The sequence below is a fragment of the Dunckerocampus dactyliophorus genome, chromosome 19 (genome assembly GCF_027744805.1).
Source record: "Dunckerocampus dactyliophorus isolate RoL2022-P2 chromosome 19, RoL_Ddac_1.1, whole genome shotgun sequence".
In the NCBI taxonomy this organism is placed as follows: domain Eukaryota; kingdom Metazoa; phylum Chordata; class Actinopteri; order Syngnathiformes; family Syngnathidae; genus Dunckerocampus; species Dunckerocampus dactyliophorus.
Window position 1 is genome coordinate 7531627 of NC_072837.1, and position 22770 is coordinate 7554396.

Here is a 22770-nt window from a genome sequence, read left to right on the forward strand (position 1 = left end):
GACAGTGAGAGCGACAGCAAAAGAGAGAGAGCGACAGCAACACAACAAAGTGTGTGACGAAGGAATTAAGAGGAATGAATGACTTTTCTGGTAGGCTACTGTTTAACGAGCTGTTTTAGACGCACTGTTTGGAAAAAAGTATTATTCAATTAAATCTTTCTGTGTACTAAATATCCCACGTTACAACATGGACACCACCGGCTTATAGACAGGTGCGCTTAATAGTCCGGAAATTACTGTTTACTCGACGTTGGGTTTTGGTGTTAGTGACTAAACTTTTCACACATTCACCGGGTTGCGTCATATTATTGAGAACTACATGCTGACTCACACTTCCGAATGTACACAAACACAACATGTCATGTGCTCAGATTGGAAAACACCTGCCGCGCCTGCAAACCATGAATGATCCTAAAAGGGCTACAAAGCCGCTGAGTCGTGCTTTGTCCTGTCAGTCACACCGGCTGTTGTGTGTGTCGCTTGTGCATTTGGGCGGGTGTGTATTAACATTTGATTCTCTGGTGCCCACAATCTGAAAGGGTTTATGGGTAAAAACTGGAAAGGCATGACTCTGAATAATTGAAGGGGTACACACACACACACACACACACACACATACACACGCACACACACACATGCGCACACACACAGCCAAGGTCAGCCATCAAACACACCTCGTTAGGGAGACTCTGGCCTCCTCTATTATTCACTCATACATGCTCCCCTTTTACTGCTCGCTGCCTCTCTTGGCCGGAGAAATGGACTAGTGCAATGAGTGCAGACAGATAACAAAGGTATAAAAAAAAAAGTGAGAAAGGTTGCCTGAAAGAAAGGAAGAGGAGCGAGGCGATGGTGACAGAAATAGCAAGCGAGGAAAAACAGGGAGATATTTGAGTGAGGCAAAGGAGGGACGACGTGTTTACAGGTTTATCTCATCTCATGGTGTGTACTGGCATTAGGCAAACTAGATTTTAATCATCATTGATTTGGAATTGATGACAGCAATTAATGTTTCTAATGTATCGAGTGAGTGAAGTCATTACTGTCAATTATGAAGGCAACGGTGGCAATCCCCATTGCAACTCTAGCTGGTGGGAAAAGGCAGGTAGGAATTCAACAAACAACTGATTTAGGCCATTTGACATTGGAAACCTTTCTCTATTACAATACGGTATTACCACTGTTCTGTACAATCAATGATGAACTGACATAACCTTCAGAATGATTCCGAATTTGTAGATTAAAGGTTATAAAATCCTCCATGCTCATCTGGTAAGATTTGGTACAAGACTGCAAAAATGTTCAATTTTATTTTCCATTAACATTGCTACCAAATGGACTACAACCAGGATTAGTTGCTAGTCACATGTAGGGTGACTGTGGTTAGGCCACTGAGTTAGAATCAATCCCATACCAGCTATAACAAAGTCAGTGAACCGCTACACCCCCATTTTAGTCTTTACAATTGAGTCTAATATGAAGAAAATGATGCAGTGACAAGCATCTTACTCTGCTTGGTCTCTTTAAGGTCTATGCATTTGGAAACGCAACAAAATACACATATGAACACAAAACTCACAACCCTCTCTCCAAAAGACAATGTTTACAGGATCCTGATCAAACAGAAAAACAAAAATATGACGAATCCCAGGAGGGTTCGATGATCAAACGACGCCTTGGAGGTACTCTCCCAAAGAGATCTTACATGACATACGATATTAGAGCATTAGACAAGAGAAAAGACGCACCCAATTCAGACTCTTTTTCTACTGGTTAGCTTATTCTGGGTCATGGGTGAGAGGGATCCTATCCCAGCTGACTTTGGGTGCGATAATTCAGGATCTCCAATTAACCTAACATCATCTTTTTGGGATGCACACCAGGAACACAGTTGGGCATCGAGTCTTGAGCATCCATGGGAACCGGGACTGACATACCAATTCTCTCAGGATCGTTCAAATGTATTTATTATGATTCCTAGCTTTGATGCGCACTTCACCGACGAAGAAGAACACCAAGGAAGAAGAAGCTGGAGAACACCAGCGAAGAAGCGCTTTGAGCTATAAACTTTTTACCTGTGTTCACAAAATAAACAAAACTTGTTAAAAAGTAAACATCATTTGTGAAAGTGTACTCCGATAAAAAATAATCTTTATAACATTTATATTCAAGTTGAATGGTTTGATATTTATATGCTGGTTGAAAATAGCTGTAAGAAATTCATAGTAAAGTGATAAAAAGTTGATATCGTATAATTCATGGAGAAGTTCAGACATTCCATCCAAAAAGAACTCTGGTTAGCACCTTCATTTAAACCATGCAAACTTTTATGACACTGCCTCTAAAAAGCATCGGAATCGAGTACCAGAATCGAAACGAAGAATTGGAATCGGAACCGAAATCATTCAAATTCAAGCAATGCCCAACCCTAACCAGGAATAAACCCACACAAGCGCAGGGAGACAAAGCAGACATCACACCCAGAACTTTCAATGGAAACTTTCACTAAATGATTTTGGAAATACATTAAATCCCCGCTTTTTGGGTTATGTTCCCGGACCAACAGCAAAAAATCGACAAGTAATTGAGCTCCCCGTGACAATGTCTATTTTTGACACACGGCTCACTCCCCTTCCAAAGCCTCCTGCTAGCTTGATGTTGACGTTCTCCTCCGATTTCTGATCTACATTTTACATTACTTTTACCTTAATTGAAGACATGATTGTTGATAAAGATGGCTATGTGGCAGCAAGGCCGTGTTTGCTATGAGTTATTTCTTGAATTCAAGGGTGTTGGTCGCCTTCTTTATCAAATTGCTGGAAATTTGTGCAGGTTCTTTGGCTCCATTGTAGGGTTATTTTGCAGCCATGATCCATAAGAAATGCAGAGACTTGTGGCGTAACTGTGTTTGTTTGCAAAGAACTACAGAGTTAACCGCTGATGACGTTATAGACAGGAAACGGAGCTGTGGGACAACTAACTAACACAATGCTAACAGGGACCCTTTGTGATAAAGATATGTTATAAACACACTTGTACTTAAGCAATGTATTAATAACACGACAAGATGAGCGGAAGATAGCTAGATAGATAGACAGATAAACACATAGACAGATCGATAGATCGATAGATAGATACTTTATGCTAACCGAGAAATGTATGCAAACTGAGGCAACATTTTCAAAAGCTTCATTTTGGTGTCTCATAGAGACTACGGTGTGTTCAAAGACCGCCACACAAAGTGTGAAACTGCAACCCTTGATGAAAAAACATAAAGTGAAGCATAAAGACGTTTACATGTAAAAATCGTGGGCTTTTTTTAAACACTGGTACATGTATGCCATACAATTTACCTGTATTATCACTGATTTGTAAATTATTACAAACTTAGGGTGAATGAGATGTGTTTTCTGTGGGACAAAAAGCCTATTTTCGGAGGAAAAAATATACAAATTTGACAAAAAAAACCTGCAAATTTGCGGGGCAGTGAATGCTGAATCGTGAATGTGTCAAACACTGTTTTGTTTGTTTTCATGAACATTAATTAAAATAAATTGTAATGTAGGGAAATTTAGACAAAATGTATCAAGCACAATAATGGACGTTTTGCTGTGTTGTCTTGTGAGAGAACACATTGCAAGGTGATATGAGTCGCCAGTCTGAATGTGATAAATGATGCAGACAAACCAGCTGACCTCCTCTGACACACACAACAAGAGATTTCCACTGCTAGCACCTTTTAAATACTGATAAGAGCATGGCAGTGCATGCTGCTCTTTTTTCCCCTCTGACTGTCGTCCTCCTGCATTCTTCACCCCCTCCATCCCTCCAGGTCTAATTAACACCTCAGCTCAGGACACGGGATGCAGCAGCAGCAAACCACAAGAGGAACTCATCATTTGAAACCAAGAGCCGTATCTCTTATCTGAATCTCCATCGCAATCACTCAGCAGTTTCTCTCCTTTGCACAGGTTATCGCCAGGGACTGACCCAAACAAAGGAGGGGAAGCTCCATCTCTGTCTATTCAAATCAAAAAAATAACAACAATGCAGTGAAAATCCACTATAAAGCATCTTTGTCTCAAATCAAGGGGTTGTTAAAGTACAGCAGGGAGCTCTGATTAAAGTATCCACTCACAGGACACTTCATGCATGACATACATTGCAAGATGTGGATCGAAAACACAGACTGTATGTAACCTTTGCTCTCTCCCTGAGGATGGAATAGTTATTTTCCATACAGATGTGACAGTTGTAGAAAGTGATGCACAAAATGTATGGTTCTAGCACATCCCTAACAAGAGAGTGAAGTGGTGGGATCTCAGCGTGTCCAAAATGGCATATGATTAATTAACCTTTTTGTAATTAACATCTGAACAACATGGAGGGTCTCCTACTCAGAACACTTACAGCTGTGTAGCTGTAAAGGATAAAAGTCACCTTATGCATTTCATTATTTAAAATAAAATACTCTGGATTAAAATAAAGCAAAAAAGTGAACTGAGGCAAAAGGTTAACTGATAGGATTAATAATTAAGGAGTGTTGAAAGAAGAATCTATAACTTTGTTACATGAGTTTGCTTTTAGTGGACAGGGGTTTCAAAGTGTGGCCCAGTGACTATTTTCAGCCCACATCTTGTTTTTTTTTGGACCTCTGCATATTGTAAAAACTAAAATTAATTCATTAGATAAGATGTAGTTGCTTTGTTCAAATAAATTGGCATATACTGACCTACATTGGATTGGTTTTCAGCATCCTTCATGTACAAAATGTGTCAAAATGGCCCCCGCATCCTTTATTTTTCTCTATGCGGACTTAGGTTTAAAAAAATCTGTTCCAGAATGCTGTTTACCATTTCCTAACAAATTTTCCCATATGTTATAATAAAAATAGAAACAATTTTTCCAAGGTCGTACACCTTAATTACCAGCCATGCAAATGTAAACATAAATAAATAATAAGTAAATGACGCACTGTTGTTAACGTCAAACAGTTGTAACTTTAATGACGGATGACCAAAGCTTCATGCGCTGGGTGATTCTCAGCAGATTCTCGTCAGGGCTGTCAAATGATTAACATTTGCAATCCGATTAATCACATTTTACTAATTAATTAATCATGATCAATCAATACTGTCTGCAATATGCGCATTTCATTCACAGAACGATAATAAGGACACAATTATATATATTTAATATAATGTATGTGCTGACAGTTTCAAAATTCAAAACACGAATAAAACCTGCTACACACCATAATATCAGTTGATCTGTTTGCCGTGTTTCTTGCATGCAGTTCCTCTGAACTAGGCTATAGGCTGGATGTACATTTTTCTAACGCAGTACAGTTACCACACTTTTATCTTACACAATTAAATTGGACCATCTTTTTGTTGTGGAAAATAAAAGACTACTTACGTAAGCTACTTTTGCACCTTGCTGTTCTGAAAACAGACAGAAGATCGCGAGTTGGAGATACGGTTAAAAGTTAGTGTGCGTCTTTGGTGACGCTTCACTTGCTGCCGTCCGCCGTCATGACAGAGAGGCGCGTGCATTAACTACACCAAAAAAGTTAACGCAATGAGTTAAATTATTTACCGCCGTTAGCGCATTCTTTTTGGCAGCCTTAGTTTTAACATCAGTAACTGTGACGCCGAAGCAAAATGAAGAAGACATTAAAACTTTGTTACGTTTGCTCACCCCAGACAGTTTCCTTTCTCGCCCTAGGACCTAAAAATCGATTAATTTCGTCTCCCCCGTCTCACACTTTCACAATGATTTCGAAAAAATGTCACAAAAATGCCAAATAAAGCAATCAAAAATCATGCATGAGTAAATATCTGTAAATATTCTCATCCATCCAGTTCATTGTACTCTTGGGGCATTGGATCGATCGCAACCGGAATGTCTTAGAAGTTGCTACGCCTCTCATCCGAGCAACTAGATAGAAGAGTAGTCCTATCTAGTCATGAGCGTGAACTGATGAAGCCTGTTAGGACTGTTTGATGTGACTTTGTTGCATGGTCAAACACTAAAGACGTAGTTTGGGGTTTGAGTTTAGTTCGGGATGAACACTACTCTAACAGTACACTTCTTTGTCATTTAAAGACATCGTGCATCTATTGTGTGTCTGGTGTTGTAATATTTCCATGCTTTCGTGGGCCTCATAAAAAGACGCAGTGAGCAAAATCTAATCTTCTGTTGAATTTGCATATGAGAAATGTGTGTAGCTTAATCCTTGCCTGGCAATGACAATATCCATTTTTGCTTGCTAAAAAGTGATGCTACCATGAATGTCTACATCACCAACACTGGAAAACTACATCCAGCACTGACTGTCCAACACACTATTGGCATTAAAAAGCATCACTTGATAATTTTTGCCCTCCTATGAAGAACACCCAACACGGTTGCCGTCTTTGCTGGCAATGCTCGCTTTCCATGTTTATCACCTCATCTGAATGACAGACTGTATCAGCGTTCTGGGCCAGGAAGGGGGTAGCAACCAACCAAATCTCTTCCACCTACACGTCCACTCTCAGAATTGCTTTCCAGGCAGCCAAGACGAAAGAGACTCCTTTTTCTGAAATACCGTCTGCCTCTTGTTCTAGCTCTCATTCCAATTAAAGCCTGTTTACTGTAAGGGAGGATTAAGTCCATGGACGATGAGCTCATAGGGAGCATGATGGGTGTGTGCTAAAAACGGGAGGAGCGAATGTCTCAATCTTCCCCCAACAACAACACTACGCTGCACTCTGGCTGATTCAGCACGGAAAATAATTGCGGAGAAGACATAATTCTCATTCTGTTTGTGTGTCCCCGATTCTGATTGTTTATTCTGCTCATGTGGCCGCCTGCCTTACTGCTGTCCACTGTGACAGCTGTGTGTATGTGTGTGTGTGTGTTTGTGTGTGCACAGTGAGAGGGTCAATGTGTGTTTTATGCACTGCTACAGCAGTAACGACACTATGGCTGCACGCACACAAAAAAATGTGATCTGCATTCACACTAACATGCGATCTAATTTCGAAATTACTCAAGGACTCACACTGACTGCACTGCCGTTAGCAAGCCTCTGTTCTTTTCACGTGCAGAATTTTGGCCCAGATTGTGTGTGTGTGTGTGTGTGTGTGAGAGTGTGTGTGACAGGCAGCTTAACAAAAAGGCTGCGGACGCTCCAATATCACGTTGCCTTCAGGGAACTAAAACAGTTCAACTCAACACTTTATGCAGGCTGCATGTCGTAGAAATGAGTTATAATCGTGTGAGTGTGCATGGTGTGTTGAGTAAGGACATTAAATAGTTGAAAACAAGGCAAATGCTAGTGAGCAGCGGTGAACGCTTACCGTCCACATCAGAAATAGTAAATGTTGCAGATGAACATAGATCTGAAAGTGGAAAAAAAAGTGGAAAGTGAGGAAAGAAAACTTTATAAAAAGCATGAGAAAAAATAAGATTTCAATCTGAAAAAAACAGAATCTCAACTATCAAAATAATATATATATATATATATTAAAAATTTAATTATAGAGTGAATCATAATTATATTTAATATGAAATTTTTTTTGGTACATTTATTTTTACATTCTATACAGTGATGTATTTTTCAAAAATCAAAATCAGTTTCAATTTCAATTTTTTTCAAGTAGTGAGGGGAGCGTGCCATGTTTTTGACTTAATGGAATATTTTCAGTCTTTTTATTCATTTCTATTAGACAAGTGCCCCATCAGCTGTTCTACTGAGACCTCCAATGAAGAACATCAGAAGGACCACCGGAAATTCCTTTAAAGCAGAACAAGACAACGACAATAATGATGATCATAATAATACAAAAAACAGGATGATTTCTTTGTGTGAAAAAAAGTATCGCAAAGAATTGCGATCTCAATTCCGAGCAAGAAAATAGTGATTCATTTTTTGCACGACTGTGTTGACACACAACATTTATAATGAAGCCTGCAAAGTCTCTGACTAACATTTAGTTTGGTGCTAACAAACATATAATCCTTACAGCCTAAAAATAAACATACCAAGGTTGACACAGACACCAATTACGGAATTTAGAGCAAAATGCAAAAAGGCTCAGTGAGATTTTGGAAAGGGTTCCATTCTCAAAGTAGCATATTGTTGAACAGATGCCTGGATGTCTTTGTGAGGGAAACACCCCAGTAGCAGCTTAGAGATGATTCAAGCATACACAGACACACAGCGTTGGGTCAAAGCGGGGGGGAAAAAGAAGGGAGGAACAAAAATCGTGGCAGTGGGTAGACACACGCCTTGGGCTCACTAATTTAAATACAAGCCACGCTTCTTTAAAACACCTGTGATCTGAATGTTAACATCCACTTTGCGTTTTTTGTTTTTTTTTAAACCAGCTATGATGTCATGTTTGGCCGTGGTGAGGGTCCCCAGAAGCAAAAACGAAGAGGGGATATTACCACAGTGATTATGACATGTGAAGTCATGTTACAACGTGTGGGTTTTGCTCCAACTCCCCCAATTTTTGTTTTAGCAAAGACATTTTGTAGGATTTTTTTTTTTTTTTTTTTTGCATAATGAGTGCACTGCAATTTGCACTGCAAAAGGAGAAGAGTGACATTTTGAGGGGTTGCTTGAATTAACTGTACCAATGTAACTTTCTTAGCTGTCACACAAATGCAATAAGTTAACTAAACGTTAGATTCCGTGCAAAGTTGCAATGTGTTAAAATGATACATAACAAATACAAAACTTTCTGTTAAAAAGTAATGACATGCACGGCGTCTGGAGTCTTACGACTTTGAATGCAAGTTTGTTTACTTAAAGCGGCTTTAGAATAAGAGTAAAAATATATAAACCTCACAAAAAGCCAAAGAAAAAGCTAAACACATTCACAGAGTCAATTTTTTTGCATGATTTGTGCAACGTCAGAGGCCTTTATCTCCTGGTAACATTCTGAACTGATACACCACTGTATCAAAGATAAATGAGTATTAGCGGTAGTAGCTTGAGTACGCCTTGTTATCATCTGAGCAGTTTCAAGGTGAGCTATGGACAAACGCCAGAGAGTAAATTATCTGTAAAAGCAAATGAAATGTTTCACTCATTTTTCTCCATTGTCTGATGACCTCACCAAAGTGAAAGCTTTCAACCCAATTGGACAGCGAGGCAAAGCATTACATCCATCCGAGCAGGAGATTGAGGGCGCCATCTAAACACGGTTGTCTGGGGGAAGCCTGCGTGCCGTCGATTCATGTCATTCTGATAAACATGTAAGTTTGGAGAGCAGCCCACGTGCTGCCGGGGACCTCTCTCGGCTGTTAAAACCATGGGTGATAGAAATAAAAATACCAGCATATAACGGCAAGCAGATGGTGAGACACTGAAACACACGGGTTAGAACCCAATCCAATGGCTCCTCATTGGAATATCACTTTCTTTGAGGATGGGGTGGAAGTTTACTTACAAACACACTACTGTGCCCACACCCACTATATACAGTGACATTACACATACAGTGGAAACTTGGTCACTCTCCGGCCACCCTAGTGGCCACCCCCACGGATGGGGGACAGTTTAGACAAACGCGGCTCTGTAGTGCAGAACACGAGTTCAGCCTAACCGCCGTTTCCGCTTGGACGCATTTCAGTGCAACACACAACTTTCCGTGGGAGAGCAGAAGAGAAGCTGTCTATTTTGGGAAGGAGCTGTCAATAAAACCGCATCTTGCATGAGCTGCAAGCGGTAGGTACGTTCCATGATTACTTTGGTCGGCTCCGGTCAAGTGTTCTCGTGTTGACTTTGACTTAGCGTGAGTCAGCACATAAACCTGTTAATATTGGGAGCTCTCTGTAGCAGCATGAGTGGGCATGTAAACCACGGACTCTAGAGTTAAAACAGGAGTGCCACTTCCGTATTATGCCCTGCACGGGTTTGGCCGCGTTGATGGTGAGCAGAATCCAAAAACTATGCATTCAAAACATGTCCTCATCGCACTGCTCAGCTATTAATGCCCTAATAGACGGTCCAAAAGTTTTGGATGGGGTGGCCAGCGGTGGCCGTGGCCACCCCTGGGCACTCTCCGGCCACCCCACTGACCATCTACACAATTCAGGTATCAACTTATTGCCGCCCCTATGTGAGTAATGGTCTCACTTTGGACACCCCAATGAAAAATATGCCACTGCCCCTGAGGTTGTACAAATCTTTGGATTTTTGTGACTTTTTTGCAGTGTTAAAAGAAGAATATGCACCAGAGCTTACGTGAAGTAAGCAGTGTCATCACATAGAAAAGGCTAGGGGTGTATTTTTGATTTTCTTCTTATGTATTTATTTATCTATTTATTTATTCATTCTTCTTGTAATATTTTATGTTTAATTTTATTGGTGTGTAAATTTGAAATAATAAAAAAAAATGTATTTAATGTATTTATTTTTTAATTGGTTGGGGGTCCCTAATGACGATAAGCGGCATAGAAAATGGATGGATTGAGGGTTGGGGGTATTTTATTGTTGTATTATGAACAGTGGTTAACTTCTTTTTACACTTTTTAACTGTTCAAGCAGATTTCTAACTGCAACATCACTTTGTGATGTGAAGTGATGTGATTCAGGGACACTCTGAACATTTAAAAAAATGGCTTTATAATACGTGTGTTTGTGTGTGTGTGTGTGTGTGTGTGTGTGTGTGTAAATAAACAGGAAGATAAAGAAAAACATGAAGTGGATATTTTTGTCACTCACTACCTAACTCTTAATTCGATTGTGCAATTTGCTACATTTAAGTATGCTGGAAAATACACTGAAAACAAGTAAATGTACCTTAAATGATGTGACGTCATTGAACGCAACCCCTCATTGCTCATAATAACGCGGTTTAAAGTGTGATTCAAATGATCCGCTACTATTAAAGAGACAAGTGTTAGACAAAGAGATTTTCTTAGCTTGATTGACATATTCAGTTCATTTGGAGCTGTTAATACAATATATATAATCCCGTCCTGTCATTTATAATCTGATTAAAACGTTTAATCATTTGACAGCCCTATTTTAAATTGTTACATTGCCTGCATTTTTACCTGAAACGTATCTTTTCTCGTCACATTTGTTTCCTTTCGGGAAAGCATCTAGTCAACCGATATGACGGTACGACGTAGGTCTCTATCTTTGACAACCTTTCTTAGTCTTTCTGTGGAATTGTACAATCATGAGAGGCGCGCATAGTGTAACCATTGCTGGAGGACGTAAGTGTGTAGGGTGGTGGTGATTCGGTTCGCTATGGTGGGTGGAAACCGACGAAGCACAATTTGCACTCAGATCACGCATGTTGCACTTGGTAAAAGATAAATCTAGTAACCGTGTACGTGAAGATTGGCAACTTTACACCTGAAGAATTATGTTCGGCCTCAAATTGCTGCTCATTCTTGGGACCGCAGATCACAGGCATATGAACGCCTCAGTTCACTGCTGCATTTCACCACTAAGTCACGACATAAAGTGCTGGCCAACACATTTGGAAATCAGGTGAGTGGATGTGTAGCTGAGTGCCTGAGGCAGACCGGGGAGTTAAGACTTGGCCCAATTAAAACTCATATTAAAACTCAAGCTTAGCAGACAGAACACTGGGCATTACGCAGCCATGCACCAACACGCACACGCATAAGTAGTCCTAGGAAAAAAGGGAAGTAAAAAGCTTCCATTTCGCTCCTAACAAAGCTCACATTTTCAGTGTGATATCTTTGACAAGTGACAGCACAGCTCATCGCATTTATCCTGCCTCAAGCTTACCATAACCACCCTTGCAAACAAACCAGACCTTTTATTCAAACACGCGGTGAAATTCATCAATTATTCGACACAAGCACACCTACCCCCCCCGTACTGCGTGTCCAGAGTCTAAACAGAGACGTCCCCTGGGCTCCATGTCACCTGCCTGAAGGGGTAGGAGTGGGGTAAATGATGAGGAGGGGGAGCCGAGGTCTCATCTCCTCCCTGGCGACTGCATGCAACGGTGGACAGCTGACCTCTGACCTTTGCAGGAAAGAAGATTGAGCACCGCTACTGGCTGCTGTGGTGTTCTGTTTGCAACGTGATTACGGATTTTTAGGAGCTGTGCGGGGAACTGAATAAAGCCCAACCTTCAAGGTCAACTGCGATCCATCAATTTAGACTTGGAAATGATGGAAATAGAAATAATCTGTTCCAAGGTCAAACCGTCACTCATCGTAGAACTTTTATTTACTGTAGAGACATTTTTTTTAACAGTCTTAACTGTCAAAGTGAAAGCATTATAAGAAGTTAATCACAGTTTTTGATGAGTGTAAAAAGAACAAACAAACAGCAACAACAAAAAAAAACAATCTTGCATGTCTTTTTGTGTCATGCAAGCGTAAAGAAGTTAACTACTGAAGCGTAACATTGCATATGGTGACATACCAGTCTTAAGCCTGGCAGTGGCATTCGCTCCTCCCCCTCCAAATCTTTCTGCAATGCAAACCAAAAAGGCTGTGATTGGATGGATTTTTGTACCTGATTTTCCTCACTCATAGGGATTGTATCGAAAATTAGCACCATAATCGCACTGATTCCTACGTAAGCAGATCAAACTAAGTACACTTTGGTGTTATTTGGGTTCTACATTAATCGTTACTATTAACTGCATTGCTGCTGGTTTTGCATAGTGACCGAAAGGACAAGATCGCGGGTACGAACGGCCGAAATGAGTTTTCTCCATAGGGTGGCTGGGCTCTCCTTTAGAGATAAGGTGAGAAGCACCGTCATCCGGGAGAAACTCGGAGTAGAACCGCTACTCCTCCGCATTGAGAGGAGCCAGATGAGGTGACTTGGGCATCTGGTCAGGACGCCTCCCGGACGCCTCCCTGGGGAGGTTTTCAGGGCAAGTCCGACCAGTAGGAGGCCTCGAGGAAGACCCAGGACACGTTGGAGAGACTATGTCTCCCAACTGGCCTGGGAACGCCTCGGGATCTGCCGGGAGGAGCTGGACGAAGTGGCCGGGGAGAGGAAAATCTGGGCCTCCCTGCTTAGGCCGCTGCCCCCGCGACCCAATCTCGGATAAGCAGTAGAAGATGGATGGATGGATGGCTGCTGGTGTTGCTGTGATAATTATGACACATTGTTGTGAATGTGGTGAATGTATTACTTAGTTATAATTGTATTCATATCATTGAAGTATAGAAATGACTATTCTGTTAAATTTGGTGCCATCTTTCAACCTACTGTGAGGGAGCAGTCAAAACTGTGAAAAACTGTTATATTTACAGTAGATATGAGACCAACAGGTGGCGCCAAACTTCTCCCCAAGCGAGTTAGTGCTTTTCTTGCTGTGTCACTCACATACCAGTGACCTCGAGAGATGCAGTTGCGACACAAACACCCACTTGAAAAAAATGGCTCAAAGGTTAGGCTAGTTTAAAAAAAATTGTCCAAAAACAGGTCTTTAAAAAAAGGGATCGTCTTATATTTGGGTCAATAAATAAGCTACTTTGCATAACTTCTGACTCTATTTTTCTTATCGTCACATGTTCTTAACACCTCTTGTTGAGGATGGCTCTTCATTTGGAATAAGTACAAAACAGCTACAAAACACCAAAGAAAAAGCAACACAAATGTTGATGAATTAATCCCGTGATACTTATGATAAGGTCTTGCGGGGGGTTTTGTGCAATTTTAGTTGAATTGCAAGTTGTAAGACTGCTACTTTAAAGGTCCCACTGTACTTTATAGCAGCAGACCACAAAAAACAGTGGCCACATAAAATGCTGCCATGATTATAATCGTATTGTAATTACTGTATTTTGTTTTCTATAAATCATTCACTCAAACGTTTCTGATTTCATTTACTCTTATTATTTACAGAACTTTTAATTTTTATTTTACTTTAATTGTTTTAACACATTTTAGCGTTTTCTTTTCCTTGATCATGGCAAAAGCTATATTCTGTCAGTTTTTCTACTCTCATTTGATTATTAAATGTGTCAGTTAAGTGTCAACATGTACATTGTACATGAAAGCACAAGCAATTATCAACTAGAAAAGCACTCGGAGAGCACAGATCTCCGCCGAGCGCCATAGTTCCCCCCATATTGTGATTTACACAATAAATATTCGTCGTACGTGTATTTTATCTACATATTTAGATTCCTTGACCATGAAAACATACCATTAGCATATTGGATTCATGATGATGTCAATATTATAGTTCAGTAGTTACAAAGAAAACGCATTTTCCGTAATGGCGGTTTTCTTTTGGATCGAGCGCCATAGCTTTTGAAGATACAACAAATCAGTCGGCACACTCCAGATTCCACAGTGTCTTGGCTATTTGTAAAGGTGGTTGTTGCATGTTTATAGCTTCATTTGTTGTCTTCCTGATGAAATTTCCAAAGGTCCCCTATTTTTTCATATTCTGGATCATACAGTATTATCCGGAATTATTCCATTACCTGGATCAGTCTTTGATATTTTGTACAGTATAACCTGTTGGGGACCTGTATTTTTTCCCTAAGTGCTCTGACCATTTTTTGTGGAGTTCTATGCACAAATGCCGAAAATAGTCCTATCTGGCAATGTTAAAGAATCATTAAAAAAATTCTTGGATCCAGACGGTGATCAGGATCACCGCCAACATTTAAGCAGTTCTCCCATATCACATTTCCAACAATTCCTGAAAATTTCATCCCAATCCATTCAGAACTTTTCAAGTCAAACATGTGCTGTTTCTCAACGTAACTTGTTAAGCGTGTCTTAAAACAAACAAACCACGACCATGACCAAAGGGCTGAGGATCACATGTCAACCCAATGCCACCATGCACTGCTATGCCTCCATCATTTTTTTCATGCCTTGTTCCCGCTGACAATGCAAGCCATCTTACTCTATACACAAAAGAACATCAAAAAGACAAATACGCCTCTTGTTTGTGCATCAACGTCGCCATATGTATGTGGAAATTGTCAACACCGCGCAGTGAGATCAAACTGGCAATCTGTCACTGCATGCGCTGGGGGGGATCTGAGTGACTGATGACACATACACACAGAAATTAACCCCCTCTGATGTGGCGTTGCCACTGATGAAGTGTTAAAAAAAAGGTCCCGGTATATCAAGAACCTTCAGTTAGCGAGAAGGCAAACAGTCGCCCACACTGAGGAATTACAACAGCACCAATTAAAATACAAACCTCCACCGAGGGCCATCAATCCTAATTTGGATCATAAAAAAAGGTTGACGAACTTACTAGAACAAGATCAATTGAATTGGCTCAGTAAAAAGTGGTTTGGTGTAATGCGATTTACTAACCAAGAAAACACCAAAAGCAATGATCACACACTTCCTTGGCAGAGGTAATGACATAGAAGCAATAAAACAAATACTCCTAACTTTCATGCGGCGTGGTAAAGGCGTGACGCAGTCACGAATTTGAATAGTGCACATCCTTAATTGTCATACAAGCGTAAAAAGAAACTCACCACTGTTACACACATATTAAAATATTAACACTGCTAACAGTCCTCGCTTTAATGATGCGTGATGACTACCTAACACACAGCTGATTGGAATCATGTGCTTCCTTGTCTAACACATTTGTCATACATGTGTAAAAACAACTTAAAGGCGCCGTGTGCCTTGGTTTTGTACTACTTGGGGGGGTGCTAACTTCTGTAGGTGTTGCATTATATCCCAACTTCTTCCTGTTCCTACATCGCAAGCCACGCCCCACGTGATGGGCGCCACACACGGGAGGCGACAAACGGCCGCGATTGGAGAAATTCTCCGCCATCGCGTATGAAACCATGCACACGAGAGGCGACAAGCGATTCGAAGCTACACAGGTGAGCGACGCAGTCACATCCAGAGCGGTACGAGTCTGCAGAGGGAATTTGGGGGTATCAAAGTTGTTCAGAGGAGGGAAAGCGGCTGGTGTTGATCGAGGACTCTTGCTAGTAACGGATCTCAGTATTGAAGATAAACTTACCTAATTAATGTAAACGTACTAGATATGTTTACTCTGGCGCCAATGAGTTCCCAACCCGCTGCTTTTTTTTTTTATATCTCTATATTCTTTTTGTAGAAATGTCAAATAGCTCCGGGAAATCTGACACGGCAAGTATAGTGTACTGATTAGCATCCTGTTCGCTCATTGGTCGATCAATGAAACTCCCGCTGATTGGTCTGTTGTATATATTTGTGTGTGTTTAGTTAATTTAAATATGGTTGCATTATACAGTAGTTAAGAATATGGTAGTGTTGTGCAATAGATGTGATAATTGGTATGTGAAGTGACATGTTTTGACCACAGGTGTCGCTAATTCGCAAGGTTGAAAAGAGCGTAGAAGAAGTCGTTCAGGAAGAAATGTTACAATCGCACATGTTGAATGTATGTTGTGTAACGAAGAAAAGTAAAGCCAAGAAACGACACTTCTGACGTCAACTTCATTTGTGTGACTAGCAACGAAGTTACAGCTAATTTACCACACTCTTCTCCCAAGACACGCGTCGCATGACACGAACAAGCGCAAACTTTCACATGCAAGAATTTCGCACGTCGCTGGATGGTGACATGCGATAATCGTATGTCCCAACTCCTCGGTGCTGATTGGTCCAAATGTTATCACTTCCTATAACTCTGGGATTTGGTATGTTCCCCTTCCGGGTGGTGGAATTGTGATTTGTTTTGTTTTGCATCTCAGCCACGTATTAATTGTCATACAAGTGTAAAAACAAGTGAACAACTATTGATATTACAGCATAAAAACAGTAATACAAAACAAGCAAGGACACCGAAAGCAATGAAAAATAACCTACTTGGTGGAGCCCATGTCTTTGCAAAAATGCAATAAAACCTCAAATCCTAATTTTAGTGATGCACGATGAAAGCCTAAAACAAGGCGACTGGTGTCCCACATCCCCTTTCTTAACACATTTGTCATCCAAGTGTAAAAAGAACTCAAACATAACATGGTTTGGATTAGGAAAAAGTGGCTTAATGGACTCAGTAACCAACAAAACACCAAAAGCAGTACATTTCCTAAAAATCAAATAATCATTCACACAGTTTTTGGCCTGCAGCTTGTGGACCTCAGCATATTCTAAAAATAAAAATAATTCATTATTAATGAGATACATTGTTAGATATTGCAGTAATGTGCTCGTTAAAGACTAAGATGCTAATGTTTTGACCTACATTGGGTTGGTTTTAGCATGCACAAAATGTACCAAAGTTCCTTCCATTTTTCTGTATGCTATATATCTATATTCTTATTATTTTTATTTGAGAATTTCATTTATTGAAGAATCACCAGCCAGAAGTTAACACTTTTTAATGTTTTGATTGTTAAAGTCATTAAAGCTGTTTACATAAAAGCTAAGAAGTACACCGGCTCGTTATTGGCTTTCTTACCGATATCTGATATCGCCAACCAATACCAATATAGACAGCAGCTCTTCCGTCAAACTAATGTTGTGTAATGAACACATTAGGCTTTTACCACATGCATTTCACAAATAAACACTGATTGTGCCGAATAAGACAAATACTGCAATATGCAATACAAGTTATACAAAACGTGCCAAATCGCTGCGTGTGTCTTCTTCCTGAGGTGTGATATTAGATAAGACGTCTCAAATGAAGACATCTTACTCACCCCTCACATAACCAGCGGTTTATGTCATGTTCCACATGACAGTTTGGACTTCAGTTTTGGTTTTCACATCGTTTCCTGTTTTGTGCTCTTATTTTGGTTTTCTGTTTCCTGTTTGGTTCACACTTGTGATTTTTGGTCCGGTTAAAACGCACTCTAGTCCGTTTCATCTGCTAGTATGGTTTGTTTGGTCAAGTGTGAGCGCACACCTGTACCAAACGGACCGGACAAAACGGACTCACGGAGACTGCCTGAGAAATAGGTCTTGGTCTGCCTGCAGCAGACTCTAGTCCTGAGTGAGGCAAGTGCAAACGCCGACTGCATCAACACAACATAACACCAGGTATTATGTCACCAAATGCGAGTGTAACCAGCTGATGCACAGCAACACCCAACAGAAAAATGACTAAATATCATCACAAAATAAAAGTTACATTTAATCCCTGAATGGTGAATACAGTAGTTAAACCTACATAGAAAGGAAAGTGACCCGGAAGACGCCATGTTGTTTTGAGTGCATGAGGTCGTCGGATAATGTACACGTCAGATATGCTGTCCAATTGAGGCGGGACTTTATGCCCATGATTAATTAAGAAAAGTGTGAAGACAAACCAGAACGCACTATTGTGACCACCAAGTATTTATTTTTTAAAATATTTTTGGTCCGGACAAGAGTAGGAAACCACGAGTGTGAACGCACCCTTACTGTATCGAAACATGACCTTACAATCGAGGTACATACCGAAGCGTTATTGTGGCATAACTGAAACCACAGCCTATGGGAAAGGTGATGTCCATTTTCTTTTCCAACAACAAAACCGAGGAAGTGAGGTTGCTCTGCATGGCTGATGCAGCAGGAGTAGCATGCTAAGGTCAGTGCTGAAGCCTGATTTCAGCACCACGGACAGCATCATCAGTCTCTCACCGGGTTGGGAGGAGGTGAAAGGCTGTGCTGGCGCTTCTTTTTGGTAAGGGTGTGTGTGTGTTGGGGTGCGGTGGGGTGGGGTGGGGCGGTGGGGTGCTCCCTGGTAGATTTCAGGACACGGTCATTAGCACATTGCTTCACACACAAAGCCACCACCACCGCTGCATCCATGTGGGGGAATAAAGTCTGTCGCATGTGTGAGATCTCGCCTTGCATGAAATATTGATCGAGGCAGCCTCACACAGGATGGACAGCAAGAAAGGCAGGGAGTGTGGGGGGAGGCGGGTGGGGGTTGCGAGGATATTCCTGTGGACAGCTTTAATCGTGCATCCACCCCATCACCCCCCCACCCCAAAAATATAATTTAGTAAGGCATCAAGACAAACCCACGGTCACATGACAAAGCAATACACGCACAAATGAAGGCCGACGGCAAACAGATCCAACACATCCACATCCCTCCACGCCATCCACCGTCCACGCTGCGTGTTCAGCCCCATCCAAACCCAGCCGGAGCCGCCAACATGTGTCATGAGCACGGCACTGTCATTCACCTCCGCACACACATGGTCATTTTGACACAGGCCATGCCGTGCCATCCGGTAAGATATAATGAAATAATAAAAAACAATCTGCACACATTCATGTTTAACGACACACGCTCAGCTGTAATTTCCAGCTCTGACAAGTAGATCGGGACATGAATTATTCAATGCACATCAACCGGGCGCCTCTTCCTCCTCCTTCCCTTCAAGGATTCGACATGAGAGGACACAAAGCGACGCCGAGCCCACCTTGACATCCACATCCACCGCACACGCTTCACGCATCCTACCGTGGATGGTTCTTTTCGTGAACATACAAGGCGTTCACAAGCAGCAGCCGGACACGTTCAAGATGCAGTCGAGTTCAGATCTAAATAATGTGAATTAAAAAAAAAGACAACGCTTCTCTCGTCTTACCTGTCAGGACTCCGACCCGGATTTGGTGGTCGTGGTTCGTTAAAATCATCCCGTCTGACGCCATGTTCAGCAGCGCTGTCGCCCGCACCGAGAACTCACGGGCCCAGAGCCGATCGCATCGAACTTGCTGGGGAGAGGGAGGAGGAGGAGGAGGAGGAGGAGGAGGAGGAGGAGGAAGCAGGGATGGAGGAAGAAGAAAAAAAGAGGAGGGAGATGAGGAGGGTTGGGATATGGCAAGGGGAAAAAATGGCAGGCGAGATGAGTAGAATGTCGAGCAATCACTACATGGACGTGTGCATCACTCAGTTGGCCCACTGACACACTATAACTCCACGCATCACTATGGACGACACACATCACTATGGACAACGCTGTTCAACGTCAGACCCACGTCAAATCGGTATTTTTAAAGAACCATTCTACTGATATTGTATTGTGGTAAAATTCACACATTGTTTATGTCATATACATATCAAAAAGTGGAAAAAAAAACATACAGCGCATGTAAAATTAAATACAGGTGGTCCTTGGTTATGAACAAGTTCTGTTCCGCAAGTCAGAACTCATAAGTATATCAACATTAAGTAACTCATGCTGTACATAGAACACACAATACATGAATAAAAACACGAAATACAAGAATAAAGCAACAATAATTTTAAAAAACGATTACCGTAAAATCTAATAGCATTCTCAAATCAGATAAATAAGTAAAACAAACTTGTTAAAAAAAAAGTTCACCATTGTTATAGTTGACCACTATTGTGGTCAACTATAACTAGTAACTTCCATTTACTTGTTTTTTTCAAGGCAATCGGTTTGCAGTTTGTTTTTGTTTTTTTTAAAGTAAGGTTAACTAATGGATTTCACAGTGTAGGAGCAGATCCTTGAACATGCTCAAGGATTCTGCAGCAACCTGGCAGTTATGTGTGGTATTAAAGAGTTTTGTGATTTCCAACACTCTGTGTTGTGACATTAGTCCTGACAAGGGTTGGGCATCGTGTGAATTTGAACGATCTGATTCCTCGTTTTGATTCCGGTTGGTAACGATTCTTAATTTCTGATGCTTTTAAAAGGCAGGGTCGTAAAAGTTTGCATGGTTTAAATGACGGCGCTAAACAGAGTTCCTTTTGGATGAAATGTCTGAACTTCTCAATCAATTGTTTAATGATATGAACTTTTTATCAACTTTACTATGTATTTGTTACAGGGCTATTTTCAACTAGTATATACATTTCAAACCATGCAACTTGAATATATACAAGAGTACACTTTCACAAAAGATGTTTACTTGTTTACTATTTTTTATGACACCCTTATTCTGTTAACACAAGTAAACAAGAGATAGACCTCGGCAGTCTTATTTTGAAGACTGGAAGTGTGTTGTGTGAGTTGAGAAGGTCCCTTGACTGTTGCCAACAGAGATGGAGTGTGCACACTGTCACTGTCACAACAATGCTTCTTGCAAAAACATTGTATACAGGTTACTTTCTTTTTAAGTGATGCCCAATTTTTAAGAAACGTGCATTTGCGGGAGCACAACTATGTATGTCGCACGCATGTAAAATGTGCCAAATCTTCACCGCCTATGTAAACAGCTCATTCTGCTTTTGTTATTGACGAAGGTTCAATTAGACAAGATCAGCCTGGCACCTCCTCTTCATGTTGGTCATCAGCCTGGTCACACACTGTTGTGGGATGGCATTCCAAGGTAGTTTTTACATACTTTTATATGGCCAAAAAATTACTTTCAGATATAACATTGTATGTGGGGTCCCCCTCCTATTAATCCCCCCAATGATGCACCTCTGCTCTGCCACCATGACCCCTAAGATGAATGTCTGTTAAGTCTCAAAGCAGAGGCTTATGGGAGAAGATCATAGTCTGACCTGTAAAAAATGCAACCACATCCCCCGGCTAAAAAAGCTCTGCTGCTATTTATAGACTTTCTGCACGCTTCCACTGTGTATAATTTCTCTTGTTTGTTCTCATGGAAAGAAAATGTCCATGCTCCAGCTTTGGTATCAATATGCATAATTCATTAACACACACATACTGTATACACACACACACACACACACACATACATGCACACAGTTGCAAGAAATGGGTCCACACTTCCAGCTTGATTGGCTCGCTTCATGCATGTTGCCATGTGTGTCTCCAGCGAACCAACCATGAAACTGACAGGCATGCAGAGACATGTTTCTACTAAATCCATTGAGTTGAAACCTTTAGGAGGTAATGTTGGACTGAAACACAATTTACGTTCTTCATCTCTATCAAGGAAGTAATGAACTCAGTTGAGCTGAGGAAGCAGCTTTCCGTTTTGGTTGAATAGTATACAAAAGCCAAAACCGCACCAGATTGCAGTGTCCTCGTTGGCATGGTAGGAACCCACTCAGTGCTGGGAAGTCCATATTGGTGGCAACATGTTGGGAGGTGCAGAAAGGGGCGCTATCTAAATGTTTAATGGGACCAAGAGTCCTTCAAATGACTTGTTTCGAACAACATTTGCTGAGAAAGTGAGCTCAGGATGCCCACTGTTCACTTCATTTTGAATTAATTTTAAATGTTTCACTCTGCCAATGGTGGATTTCAAATATATGCAGTATCTGCCTACAAAATATCTGCTCTATCAGCCTATATAGAGGCTATGAAATGGTGAAAACATAATGCAAACACCTATCCCACACTTTATGGTCACCACTATTCTTTGGGTTATGCCTTTTTATATTTCCATCTTCTAGGTGTGCGAGTATGTCAGATACTTCAAGTCTCTTGGTAGAGTCAAATAGAAAATGGAATAATTACGGTAGATTGTGTAACGTTAGAGACAGAATCGCTGCCGTTTGCAGGGTGAGACAATAAAATATGTAAACCCGAGAAGAGTAGTGGGCTAAAAAGGGGGCCGATAGGATCCTGTTAGCAAGTGTTCTCATGCTATCACCTGCCAAGAGAGAGCCTCACTGCTCACTCACCGATAGCAATGCAAAATGGGATCTTTTTGAAATACATTTCAAAGATTTCCTTGAACATCACCTTTTACTTTCACTTTTCTTGACTATTTGATCATTTTCTGAATTTATTGTGGCACATTCCATTGCTATATGCATCAGATTTAGTCTGGAATCAGGCCTCTTCCAACTCTGGATACAAAATCTGATATGACTGATATGGCAGCATAAACAGGCACATTGGATGCAATCCTCATATCATTGAAATACAGCAATCATTGATGTA

General features: G+C 40.9%; 1 protein-coding gene across 2 annotated transcripts in view; it reads right to left on the reverse strand.

The window, feature by feature from the left end:
- The window catches only part of gphnb (gephyrin b), a 110495-nt gene extending 90645 nt beyond the window's left edge, over nt 1-19850 (reverse strand). For both annotated transcript variants that reach the window (XM_054761962.1, XM_054761961.1), the window contains exon 1: nt 19528-19850. In XM_054761962.1, the coding sequence (XP_054617937.1) occupies nt 19528-19591 (64 nt within the window). In that variant the 5' untranslated portion in view covers nt 19592-19850. The remainder of the gene's footprint in view (nt 1-19527) is intronic.
- Nucleotides 19851-22770: the final 2920 nt, after the last annotated feature.